This window comes from Plasmodium brasilianum, chromosome 10, assembly GCF_023973825.1.
Source record: "Plasmodium brasilianum strain Bolivian I chromosome 10, whole genome shotgun sequence".
NCBI lineage: Eukaryota > Apicomplexa > Aconoidasida > Haemosporida > Plasmodiidae > Plasmodium > Plasmodium brasilianum.
The window spans coordinates 2,084,766-2,099,966 of NC_090123.1; the positions used below are offsets into that span (position 1 = coordinate 2,084,766).

Below are 15,201 nucleotides of genomic sequence, written 5' to 3' on the forward strand. Positions count from 1 at the left end.
CATATATATTATAACACAAAATATGTCTGTATTACCAAGAAAAAAAGTTTAAAGCTTTCAGAATATATGAGTAATATTTTAGAATTTACTATATTGAATACATTTTCTATCGTATTTTTATTATATTTTTATTTCATATTTCATTAGTAAATTTGTAATATATATTAGGGTGACATGTACTAACGAGATTATTTAATTCTCAATAAAGTGTTACAATTGTATGGTTATTAGTTACGTTTTATGCATTTTAATTCTTTATATACTATTAAAATTCTAAAATGTATCGCTGAAGTTGAAAAAGATAAAATTAAAGCATATTTACAATTGATAGATAGTTTTAAAAAATACCTTTTTCCTTGTATCTAATAGATTTTTCTTTTATGATTAATGAAAATATGTTAGCAAAAATTAACTGTCGTATAAATATAAATTTTTTTTTATGAAACGTTGATATTGTACAGGTACATGTTTACACAAAAAAGTAATAAGATATATGTTAAATAATATTAAGAGTCTTCATGTTTCTATATTTTTTTTTTTGTATTACAATTAATTATTCTTTACATATATATATATATATGTAATAATATTTTCTTGATTCATTAAAATGTGAAATTCAAATTGTTCAATAATCAGAATAAAGATATATACCTAATTTGCAAAAATTACATATGTAATTGTTTCATTTGGGTTTTTATTATAATATATATGTGACATCTAAGCTATTATATTATATCGTAATCAGTGTATTTTAACTCATTAAATAAAGTAATTTATATATTTAACCATTTCTATTCTTATTTTTTTAAAGGTTGTATGTTTTCATTTTTGATCCTATTAATAAATATATGTTATATTGCTTTTAATTTTAATATATGATTACTTTTTTATTTAGTAAAATCAGAATTATTTTATTTTTTGTGCTAAGTTGTACTTTTTATTTAAATGCAAACATAACAAAACATCTTCATAAAAAACTTATTTTGAAAATTATATATTTAATAAGTTATATGAAATAAGAATGTATTAATAAATATCTAAATTTTTTTATAGTTCAAGTATTAAATTATAACTAATTAATGATATAATTCTCATTTAAAAATTAACTATTAATAGAACATTATGAATTTGAGAATATATGAAGTTTTATAATTAAATTAGGATTTCTATTAAAAATTGTGATTTACTTTTTATCCTATATAATTACGGGATATAATACTTGTGTATAAGAATTGCTTAAATAACTATGATATAATATATTAATAACAAAATATTATGTTCATGAATACATTTGACACAATTAAACAAGTGCATTATTCTATCAGCATTTTTTTTTTTGTGAATATACTTTATACAACTATTACTCAATTTTTATTTAATATATTTCTTCTGAATGTATATATTAGCTAAAAGAATATATCTATTATTTAATCCACAAATTTAACAATTTTACATTTATAAATATTATTACAAAATATAACTAATTAAATACTATACCCTTGAAAAATGATATTACAAAAATAAAAGATCGGTATTTATTTACCTTTTCAATTTATTGTTTTTTACTATATTAAGTGATACGTCATATATTTAATATTTTAAATATGTTGTATAGCATAAATAAATGCATATGTTTATAAAGTAAATGGTGCCACTGCCACAAATAAGAAAAAAATTGGTACAAAATATGATTTTCAATATGTTATAATTATTATAAGGAAAACGTCATTTAAATAAGAGATACTTCTCCTAATATCTAGAAGTAATAATCATCTATATTCTCTACATTCTATAATTTCTATATACTCAATACATATAAATATTATGAAAGAATATATATAAGGTTTTTGATAAAAGCTGATAAAGAAATTATTTAATTACTTCACTGCATTAAATAAAAAAATTCATGTATTTTTCATATATCTTAATGATTTAAATTTATATTATTTTAATTAAAGATAATGTTTTAAAAATAGCATTTTTATAAAACATTTATAGTTCATTTTCGAAGTCATTATTTTTTGTTTCTGTTGTATAAGTAATTGTAGTTATAAAATTTTTATTTTTTACGGGAAAATAAAATAAAAAAGAATTAAATAATAAATAATAGTGTTCTTTATTACTAAAAGAATATTTTATTGTAGTCAAATGAATCATTGTTTGGTATATTTAAATATTAATGATCTATATAATGGAGCAAAAAATTAAATCACTGTCATTTATTAAATTTGTTACGTTTGTCCTTTTAAGTTGGATATTTCATTTTGAGACTTGTGTGGTTATAATAATTTTATATAGATATAAATGTATTATTTATATTTTTAGAGTTTTATATTAATAATTTTTGTTTAGTATAATATTATTTATTTGATTATATAATAATTTTATTTTTGTTTTTTTAGAGTACGCACGAGAAATCTTTGAATGAATGCTACAATAATCGTAAAAAATTATATACAAGATATTATCGTTTATTGGAAAAATATATGGAAGATAATGATTTAAGTAATATATGTTTAAAACAAAAGATATCAAATGGAGTGAACGATAAAATATATATATATAATAATGAAAATTGTGGAGCAAGAAAAAATGAAGAATCAAATGGAAGTTTTCCAAGAAATGCTAGAGGCAATAAAAAAGATATAAAAAATAAATATTGCATATTTGAAACAAAGAAATATTCTCATATAGAAAAAAAAATATTCAAAGAACTTGATTATGTAGATTTTCTTAAAAACAACAGGACAATTAGTGATAAGGTTTATAAAAATATAGTACTTAAAAAATGCGGAATAAAACTTTCTTTACCTTTATTATTGCTCTTTCTGTTATCAATATCGCTTATATTAGATTTATTTGTGGGTTGTGGTATTGTTAATGAGCTGTATCAAATAATCATTGTGAGTTATAAAGATGGATGGATTGAGACCTTAAGTAATGGAATACGAGGTTCCCCTTTTAAGAAAATGTTTGAGGGTGTTATTACACTAACTAATAAGAAGGATTCCATTCTCATTTTAAAATTCTTTAGTACTATAATATATTTCTTATCTTTCTTTGTATTGGGTATCACAATTATGTTAGGAATTGTATATTACCATAAAAAAGTTAAAAAGTATGAAAAAATTAAGTTCAGAAAAAAGTAAAATATATAACAAAGCACTTGATTCTTTATATAAGGAAGCCTTTAATATGAGGTAATATATGTAATATGTTTAGAGATATGCTTAATATGCATATATAGGTTTACATAATTTTATAAATATCCCCATGTATAATTTCTGCTTTTAATGTATAATAGCACAAAATTATGTTAAGTTCTTTTTAGTGAATTCAGGTGGTTTAATGTTTTTCAATTATTATTTTAAGGAACTTTCTTAAACATAATTAAATATAACTTAATATATGTTTATATATATTTGTATTTCAATTGATTCTTATGAAAAATATTTTTTTGCGTTAAAATTAATATATAATGGGAAAATTAGTATAATTTTATTTAAGTTGTTTGTTAATATATATTAGAACTATATACGATAATACTTACTATTTTTTAAATGTTACATTCGAAAATTATGATTTGATGATGATATTGAAAAAATGAATTATTAGTTCTAAATAAAGGATGTGTCTTTGTTTTATATGCAACAAAACAAAGCGAATATGTTTTTTGCATAGATATATATATATCTTTTGATTTAAAAAAAACATAATATTCATTCTATAAAACAGGTTTTATGGAGAATATACCATAAAACATATTCATCGTAATAAATTTTTTAATTTACGTTTACTTTTTTTTTTTTTGCAGTGAATAAATGTGAATACATATACAGTAAAATAACTCAATTTTTAAGTATTAATTATTTATTATAGTTCAATAACTTTTGTAATACTAGTTTTTATAATAAAAAGAATTAGAAATACTTTTATTATTGTTCAAAGTTACATATTAATACAATTTTCTAAAATATATTAATTATATATATATTATTTTGAAGAGTAATATATTAGCATACTATACATATTTTTTATGTTTTACTATATTAGAGGATAAAATTCATTAATTAAGCGCGTATTCATATATTAATTAATAATATATTGAAATTTCTTTATTTTTTGCTTTTTAGTTTTTCATAAAAATGAACTTCTAAAAACATGTAATATATCTATAAAAATAAAAATATTCAGAAAGCATAATGAAAATAAATACAGTTCTTACTATGATAATATAATTATATATAGATGAATCGTAATAAATATGTTCTTTTTTTCATACATAAAGGTAATTATATTAAGTAAAATGTCACTTTTATTTTGAAGGAATATTACATATATATATATAGTATGCATTAACCATTATTAGTTTCTTCAAAATAATAATAATGATAATATTATAAACACAATAATTATTAAAAAAGAGGGTTATATTTTTATCCATATTGTATAAATATATAAAAAATTTTTTTTTTTTTTTGAAACGTATTAATAATACATATTTATTAGGTTATTAGATATTTTATTTTTATAATGCTTAATTAAATAAGTATAAATTACAATATTATCTATACAATCATTTTGAAAGAAATTTTAATTTATTATATTTATATTTTTATAGATTCATATCAAAATTATAATATATATTCAATAAATGATTTAATTAACTTTTTTACATAATCATTAAAAAGTACTGTTTAGTCAATGAAATATTCAATAAATATTTTAATATAGTAAGAGAATATTTAGGAATTATATTATACTAGAATATATGGGAACACAATATGGAACAATTAAATATGTTCGTAGAAACAATTTTAAAAAAAAGTATATATATTTTTTTTAATATTAATTATTATTACAATTTGTTAAAATATTATATTCGATTTAAATATTATATATATAAGTATATGGAATTATTTAATTTTGAGAATTCCTTTTTTTGTTTTTCTTATATTGATGTTTCTTCTAAATATATATATTTAATCAATAAAACAAAACAGAATTATATATGGATGAATTTAAATATTTTTTATTTACAACTAATGCTATAAAGCAAAAATAATTGAAACTTATAATATGCAAATATTGTTGGAGAAATATAGAAAAATCAGTCATTAATCATTAAAATATATGTTAATTTATAGATAAGGTAGTAGCATATAAATTCTATTTTTTAAATATATTATATACTATAAAAAATTGTATATATTCAGGAATTACCTATATTGTCTGTTATCATTAAAATAGCGTAAAATATAATTTTTTAAATATATTGTTACTATTATAATATTGTTTTAATAATAAAAATGTTTTAAGTATAAGAAGTGGTTCTTCTACAATATAATGTTTATGAATTTAGAACTGTAATTAGAATAAAATCCTTATTATTTTTACTTATTGTATTAATATATAGAACATGGAATTATCTACATTCTCCAAGTTGTATATTCTATATATTTTCTATATTTCGAAATATTATGAAATAGTATATTTTTATATTTTGATTGTATTTATTAAAGGAATAAAAAAAAATGATTTAATTAGTGCACTTCATTAAATAATTAAATGTATATTTTGAATATTTATAAATAAATTAAATATTTGTTTTTAACGCATATTATTTTTTAAAAGATAATATAAATATAAAAATTTTATAATATAATATTTATGTTACATTTCTTTGTACATGTTATAAATGAATAATAGTTCAGCAAATTTTATTAATTTATGTGAATCCATAATAATAAAGTTATTTCAGAGGAATTACAGAATTTTTAATAATTATAATTATGTTATTATTAACATTGTTTTTAGTTGATGTATAAAAATTTTATATATCGTATCATGGAACAAAAATCATACTCCATCGTATTCATTAAATTTTCTGCATTTATTTTTTTAACTTGGATATGTTATATTATTTGTGAAGTGGTATTACAATAATATTTACTGTTATTTGTATTATTTCTTTTTTCGTGTTTTATATTAATTCTTTTATAATGATGAAATTGTTAATTGCTCTTAATAATAATATTTACTATTTTTTTTTTAGAACAAGTTCACAGAATCATTCAGTGTTAACAGTAAAATTAGAAGAATATTAGATGCAAGAATACATCGATTACTGGCAAAGTATAAGCAGAATAGGGATTCATATATTGTAGAGCTAAAGGATGTTATGCCAAATAGAGCTGAATACGAAAAAAAAAATATATCTAATAATAAAGAAGGAACCAAAAGAAAAAACAAAGAATACTATAAAAGCTCATTAAATAAGGCACAATTCTACACAGAAGTTATGGATTATAATAATGGAATGTTTGATGGAAAGCATTTTCATTTTGAAAAAAAATTTATCAGAAAAAAAGATTATGATGATTTTCTTCAAAAAAGCAGAAGACTCCATGACATAGATTTAAAAAAAATAAAATTTAGAAGTTATAGTTTTGGAGTTATTATATTTATACTTTTTTGCTTGTTAGGAATAGGGTTGCCTATATTACGTGCATTAGATATGGGTAAGAAACCAATATTTGAATCATTTAGTAGTTTGTGGAATCTTATAAAAGGATATCTAGGACAACAAATAGAATGTTTAGGAGTAGAATATTTTTATGGAATATTATTTAGCTTCTGCATTTTAGTGCTAGCTGTCATAATTATAATTACAATCCCCAAAATCTTAAGAAATAATGAGAAATACAAAAAAATTAAGTTGTTATCTAATTAAAATAGATAATAGCGAATATTTATTTTTTATGAGTTTTTAATATGAAGTAATATCTTTGATATCTTTAGCTATATATTCCTAATAAGTGTATCTATAAGTGAAATAATTTTGTAAATACGCTTGTGCATATTTAGTTATTTTTTATACAGAACAGTAAATTTATGTGCTCTCAATGTTTTCGAGAATTTGAAGTTTTCATTTATTTTATAAGTGTATATTTATATATAGATTTAGATTAATTAGATATTATGGTTCAATAAACATATTTCATTATTAAATAGATATCTGTTAAAATAATATTTTTGGGCCTTAAAATTTATATATAAATGGGGAAATAGTGTAATTTTGTTGAACTCGTATGTTGATTTTTTGAGCTATAAGAAATTGTACTTTATATTTTGAACTTGTTCAAAGCTTAGAATATAATATTATAACCCAGTTAAAAATATGAATAATAAGTTTTTAATTATGTATGAATTTTTTTTTTGTATTAAATGAATCTAAATAAAGCGTTTTCTTGCACTATTATATATATTTTTTTTTCATAGAAAAAACTTAATCTCTATTCTGTAAAATATGTTTTACATAAAATCTAATATAAATTACATTTATTGTAAAAGTACTATTTAAACAATTTTAGTTGTTTATGTATGGTTTAAAAAAGAAAATATAAATATATAATTAAAAAATACATTTATTAATTTGAGGTTATTTATAATAGTTTGCTACTTGAAGAATTACAAATACTTTCCTCAATTAAATTACAAATTAAAACTATTAATTATTTTATTGTTATTCTTAACTGTAATGTTAATTATATTTTGAAATATTCAATTAAACATATATTATATGGAACATGAATAAATAAATATGCCGTATATATATTTTGTAATTTTTTTTACTATTGAAGGATAAACATAATGAATTAAAGGTAATCACGTATATTAATAGAAATATATATTAATTTAATTCATTTTTTTTATCTTTGTTTTTTCATGATCTTAGACGTTTAAAATTGCGTCAAAAAAAATATGAAAATATTATTATTAATGGTAATAAAAAAAAATATATTGTTTTATAATATATTATAATGATGTATAAATAAATATTTAAATTTATGTTCTATTAAGCACTAAAATGTACATTTATATATTGAACTATCAATATTATTTAAGAATATATAAAATCATATATAGTTTATATTATAAATTAGTAATTTCTTAGAAAAAATTATGATTAATTTTTAAAAAAATATATATGAAAAAAAAATTTTTTTTTTAATAGATAACACATAAGTAGGATAATTTTTATTTGTGATATATGTTATAATAAGGTTAATTAATAAAATTACAATATTTAGTTTATATAATTTAATTAAGTTTAATTCATAGAGTTACTTATACGGAAGTTTTATGCGTAAATTTAGCAAAAAAATTCATTCGCTAAATTTGAGTTTTCATATGTTCTAATGCTATTTATAATATTAATATATTTTTTAATAGCCTTAACTGCATCCTTTTTAAATGGTATTGTTTAGTGAATTAATTATTATATGAATAAATTTTTCTTTGTATATGCACACATAAATCCGAGAGAAAATTAAATTAGCATATATATACATTTTTGTACGGAAAGTGTTAGAACATTACTTCTAAAAATCTTAATAAAAAGTATATATATATATATATTATTTTTATTTATATTATATATTATTTTATTTAATTAAAATATATTCTTATATAGATATAATAGGTATATGAATATTTAATATGTAATTCTATTACCATAACAAATGTTTTACTTTTATTATTTCAAAATATAATAACAAAATATAATTTTTGGAAAAGAAGCAAAACTATTTTATCTGATATATTTTTAATTAGATACAAAAGGAATATTGAAAATATCAATATTTATTTTAAATTTGTGAAAAAATAATCCAATGAAATTTATTACTTTGGTTTTGTTTTCTATTTGTTATATTATATATACTCTTATGCTAATAGTAGAAAGTTGAAATACGCCTTTGTAAATGCTTGCGCGGATTTTTAACATACTTTTAACTATATATTATGATTAAAATCCTTTATGAATTTTTAAATATTTTTCAAAAAACTTTACATTGATCATATTTATATTTTATCAAAAATTGATTCCACAATTACAATTAAAAACTAAATATTGAAGAATTTATATAAGTACAAGAATATATATTCTTCTAATTAAGCATAATTAAAAAATAATTTTTAATTAATTTTAGGTTGTTAATAAATGATATTTTTAGTTTTATCTTAGAATAATTTGATGTAAATGAATCATTACAAATGAAGTAATTTTTGTTTTACCTTTTTAATACTTCAAGGAAGTTACAGAATATATAATTCTAGAAATAGTATAATTACAATGTCATTATAATGCTTTAAATTAATGTAATATTATATATGGTTATGACTGTTATTTATGCATTATCAAAAACAGTTATAGGATATTAATTATTATTTATTTTATATCATGCGAGAGGATTATTACGGAAATCAATAATTTTATTGTATTCATGTTTGTAATAAATATATATAAAATTAAAAATAATAATTATATAAAAATCATAAGTTTTTCTGAGTGTAGGTAATATTATATTTTGTGTTTTATAAAAAATAATATATTAATTTATAAGTGTAAAATATATTAATTAGAAAACAGGAAAAAAATTATTTAAACTAAACTTTTTGTATATTTATTTATAGCTGAATATAATTTACAGAAAAGTGAATTAAGAAAAAAATATTTATACAAAGTAATAGATAAATAAATAAATAAATATATATTTCAGTGAGTAAACAATATATGTATAGTTATTAAAACATTATACATTGTTTTAATTCATAATTTGTTGCTTTTTTAATATATAAATGCTTTTTTTTTACTTTGTTTAAAGGAAAGATATACATTAATGTTACTAGAATATCCTTTAAAAAAGTATTTTATTAAATAATAATATATAAGTTTTTTCATTTAATGAAAGGATTAAGTTATACAAAAAATGAAAAAACAAGAATTATACTTACAGCAATATTTTAACGTTATAATTAATTTCTTCAATGAATATATACAATAATAATTTTCAGACGATGAATCCGGTAACGCTACGTGCTTAAAAATGTTTACAGGTTTTTGATTTTATATATTTTAGTACAAGAATTTAGTAAAAGCGTTCGATTATTTTTTGCGAATAGCTGTTCTTTTTGTACTTCTTTTATGTATATTGTTGTATTTATTTCATATGGATTTTATTAAACTCTATGCACTTTTTTTCATGTTATTAAGTTTCTATTATATATTAATAAATTTATTTTTAATTTTTTATGGAATAAAATAATTATTTAATTTTTCTTTTTATCTCGAAAATGTAAAAAATAATTCTGATAATAATATAGAAAAATAGTAAATACTATCATGTCATAATGTGACATAATTAGATATATAAGGAAATTAAAATGAGTAAGTTATTAAATCTAATTCAGTGAGGATTATTATGAACTTTATATCATTAGTTACATATTGATGAATATGTATCCGTTGGCATCCATGTTAAAAATGTAGACATATTTTAATTATTTTTTTTTTTAACTTTTTATTAATTCTTTTAAAATGTGTACATGTATACACGAGTAAGATTTATGAATTAAAAATTTATTATTATACCTATAACATTCTTATTACGGATTTTCACTTATTTCTTTTGTCTTACTTTTTTACTTCTCCCTTTTATCTTATCCTCTTTTTTTTGTTCGGTTAATTTTTAAAAATTTGAAAAATACAAAATTATTAAGTTTTAACGAAACCTACTCGTGTAAGAATTTTCAAAAAATACGGAATAGAAAAATTTGCCTAATTACCATCATGATTAAGTCTCTCAGGTGTGAATATAATATATGTATTAAAATATACATTTGTGAAACATATTATATTTTTTAAGCTTAGTTTACTACTTTTTATTGTAACTTTAAATATTAATGTAGTGTTTATGAAGAAATTTTAATAATTCAAAATTGAGAGTTGTGAAACTTATGAATGTGCACATTGTAAGTATATAAATATTAGAAATGTCAAAAACATCTATTTATTTTATTTTATGTATATCTCTATCAGAATAACCTCATCATCTTAAAGGTAAATAAACTGGAATAGGAGAGAATAGAAAGGAAACATAAGTATGTACGAAACGATCATGTCAATGTGTCGCCAAAACCAATGAAAACAAGTAAAAGAAAAAAAAAAAAAATCAATATAGAATTTGATTATACATGATAGAAAACATATATGTTTAATGAAAATTTTAAAACTATTACCACTTCTAATTTTTTTTATGTTCTGAGTGCAACTACAATGTTTTTTTAAAAGTGTTATATGGATATATATATAATTATTTAATGCAAAAAGACATTAAGAAAAAAAATAAAAGAGAAGTTCAACTCTATACAAAATTTTATGATTTAATTTCTTTTCTGTTATTTTTCACGGGAAGCCAAAAAATCACAAAATTATTCCTATAACTATGCACTCACTGCGAAGTTCGGTATTAAATTAATTAATACGGTTCTTTTGGAAAAATTATTATATATCGTCTATCATGATATCACATATATATGTGAATAAATATATGCATATGTACATGAGTATATGTGAATATATATGTATACATTCCATAAGTTGATATGCCTACTTACATTTTTCAACATATGCATTATCTATAATTCTTGAGATGAATATATGTTTTTGTACCTAGTAAAGTGTTTTTTACATTTTTATAATGATATTAAAAGGATTAATGGAATTATTTTCCGTTCACAAACGAATAGAAAACTAACAATTTAAAATAAAAGAAACGAAACGAAATGAATATTTTATGGCATTCTTTTCCTTATCCCATTATAAAATTCCAGCAAATTTTTTATCATTACCGATTTTAGTACGTATATATATATATATATATATATATTTTTTTATTTGTTATTCCCAATGAATGTGATACTAAAGAAGAAATCCTATTAGAAAAACACTATTATAGAGACACTAATGTGTACATAAATCATTTAAAATAAGATAAATAAAAAATGTTATTTATTGTCGGAATATAATTTTAAGTATATAATTAGATGAAATTATTTGAGTGCAAAATTCAGTGCATGTATTATTGCATTCTTGCGATAGCATTAATCATGGGCGCATGTTAATTTATGCATATAACAGGTATGTATGCATATATATATATATTACATGTACTAGATTTTCTTATATGTAATAGGTCGTTAATAATTAATAGTCCTAAACAAGCGATTATTAATGCATATGTAAACTCTCTCATGATAATAATTTATTTACACATTGTGATTCATATTACCACCTTATGTTAACCCGTCGTAGTTATGTCCATTTAAGAGTAAGTACATGTGCATAAGAAAAAATGAGACAAATGATAGAACATTCATATATGACAAGGGAGAATATCACTAATCCTTAAAGTTCACTATAGGCCATATTTCTCTTTAAGATATTAAGAAAAAGAAGAAGAAATAATATACCTTCTAAGGCTCCTAAACGTGGAGTTGTTTGAAATAATTAGATGCGTAAGGAATTCGTTTGACAGGAGTTCCATTTTATTTTACATCAAAATTATAAATATACTTTTAATTATATATACTAAATATTACTATACAATGATTTAATCAGTGAATTCATTGTAAATATTAAGAATGTACAATTAGATTTGTAGAAAGTGGATATATATAAAGTGGAAAACTATAAAGCAAAAAAGGATAAATTATTGTAGTTTTATACTACAAATATTAAATATATGCATGGATGTATATGTATGTAAGATAGTCTTACGAGTGGATGCACATGTTTATAATATTCACGATATATAAACATGTATATAAGGAATTGAAAACAAATAATAATAAAGATTGTGAACAGACAGTTTAATAGTGCATATTTGTATGTATTGAATTTATTAATTTGAATCTTTAAAAAAAAAAAAAATATATTTTTTTTTTAGTCTTTGTTTCATTTTTTTTGTAAAACATAATTTAGAAAAGTATACGTAAACTTATTTTTAATATAAAGGTGCTAAATATATTATGGAATAAGTAAATGTCAAAAAAGTGTTTGCGTAGAATGAAATACATTTAGATATAAATTGTAATTATGCTCATTTTTGAAATTATTTTATCTTACATATATATGTGAATATACCTCATAAAACACATATTAGTAATATTATTGTAGAAAAGATTTATTCGTTTTATAATAAGGAATATTTTAGAATTCCTACTTAATCCCAAAATAGGAATGTAATAATTTCATGGAAGATATTTATAGCCCACATTAATTTATTTTTAAATAAAATATTGAAATTAAAAGAGTCATATATTACGTTATTTTTATAACATTAATAACATCTCTAATTATGTGAAATATATATTATTTGTATAAATGGCATATCTATGAAGAATTATTATTAGAAGGGACCTTGTGTTTAAAGGAATCAATAAGCATTAAGATATTAATATAAATATATGTATATATTAATAAATAGATATACATATATAAAAAAAATATATTAACATTTATTAATACTACAAAATTACATTAAATAAATATACTTAGGTACTAGTGAAATATTTCAACAAAAAATGGAAATTATTTGTAGATGATTCTTTAATTTTTCTGAATATAAATAATTAATTATTATAAATAAACTTGAATATTTTCAGTAAATATGTAGTGAACAGAACGAAATAAATAAACCTAAATTCTCCAAACATTACCTTATAAATATATTACATGAAAATTTAGAAAAAAGTTTAAGAAATAGAAGCTAATATGTTTATATAATTTTTAGCATTATATATTCTTAATAATAGATAGTATTAATTACTAACATGAGCCCTTGCAATTTTTTAAGTATATGTAAAATTTAAATTTTAACAAAATAAGGGACATCAAAACAAAAGAAATATTTAAAGAACTCAAACCCAGAATCGCTTTTAACTATGTTTATAACTCTGTATATAATATATGCTTATAGAAACTCGCAATAAAATTATAATTATCTTATTTTTGTGAAATACTATAATCAATATATATTATATAGGATATAAAACAATTTAAAGGTTCATTATATTCATTATTAATTATTTTTTTTAAAATTAATTATATTTTTATAATTTATTTTTAATTATCCTACTAAAAATTTATTTTTACTGCAGTTCCTCTAACTATACTTCTCTCTTTTTTAAATATTATTATTCTTATATTATGTAATAAATATGATAATTTTTCTTATGAAAAAAAAACAAAATAGTAAATAAATTACCTATACACTAAATATACTTAGTTTTTTTTTTGTTTATAATAAATAAAATGCATTATTATAAATTATATAAAACTTGTTGTATTCCGTTCATAATCATAAGTACATATATACAAATGAGTTAATGTAAATAGTAAATTTTATAAGATTACAATTTTGTAGGTAAACTAATTGCTAAAATCTGATTATAAAATTATGCGTATATGAACATTCTACATGCTGCAGGTATATGGCGAGTGTTAGATTTTAAATTGTATTTAAAACATTTTTTTTCTTTTTTATTTAATATTTTTTATTGTATGAACATTATAAGTTACACCATAATTAATGTTTTTCAACTTTAAAATTATGTTTTTATGTTATAATATGTACAAATAGCTGATCTTATTATGAGGAAGATTAGAATAAAATTAATAATTATTATTGCTAATTTATGCTAATATATATGTTTTCACGGAAACTAATTTTTCTATTATAATTGTAAAATAAAATATTTATTCACTAAAAGATCCTTTTTATTTTATTTTCGTAATGGAAAATATTTACAACAAGATTTTATAATTGTTCTGTTATACTGTTATAATTTATATATATATGGGAATTCATTAATAAATTAGTTTCTCCAATAACTATTTTATTTTATTTTGCACTTGTTTTAAATAGTTTTATTGAAAATATTTACTAAAACATTTTTAAAATTAACTTTTTTTTTTGACGAACCTAATATATGTATTTTATTTATGCATTATAGCATTTTTCTAAAACGCATAATAATGTAAAATATGAACTACATTAGTTCTATTTTTCTAAGAATATCTTGTAATAATATAAAAGTTTGTACACATAATTAAAAATATTATAAAATTAATCTATACCAACTCGAAAAGAAAAATTAAATATATAATTTAAAACTCCTTTATATATGCTTTTTATTTGGATATGTTATTATTACAACGATGCACTATAATTATAGAATTGAATAAAGTTCTCTTTATATATTAACTCATATTATATATATATATATGCTAATAAAAAAGTTCTACTTAATGCTTAAATAAATTTATCAAATTATGAATATTAAAAATATATTCTT

The 15,201-nt window shown here is 18.8% G+C and overlaps 2 protein-coding genes across 2 annotated transcripts; both read left to right on the plus strand.

The window, feature by feature from the left end:
• Positions 1-2,191: 2,191 nt before the first annotated feature.
• On the plus strand, positions 2,192-3,149 carry MKS88_003474 (uncharacterized protein; the record flags this gene model as incomplete). The annotated part of the gene is made up of 2 exons (XM_067216567.1): positions 2,192-2,278; positions 2,403-3,149. 2 exons carry the CDS (start codon positions 2,192-2,194, stop codon positions 3,147-3,149), a joined length of 834 nt encoding a protein of 277 aa, XP_067073202.1.
• Positions 3,150-5,847: 2,698 nt separating this feature from the next.
• Positions 5,848-6,733, plus strand: MKS88_003475 (uncharacterized protein; the record flags this gene model as incomplete). The annotated part of the gene is made up of 2 exons (XM_067216569.1): positions 5,848-5,934; positions 6,056-6,733. 2 exons carry the CDS (start codon positions 5,848-5,850, stop codon positions 6,731-6,733), a joined length of 765 nt encoding a protein of 254 aa, XP_067073203.1.
• Between the last annotated feature and the right edge of the window lie 8,468 nt (positions 6,734-15,201).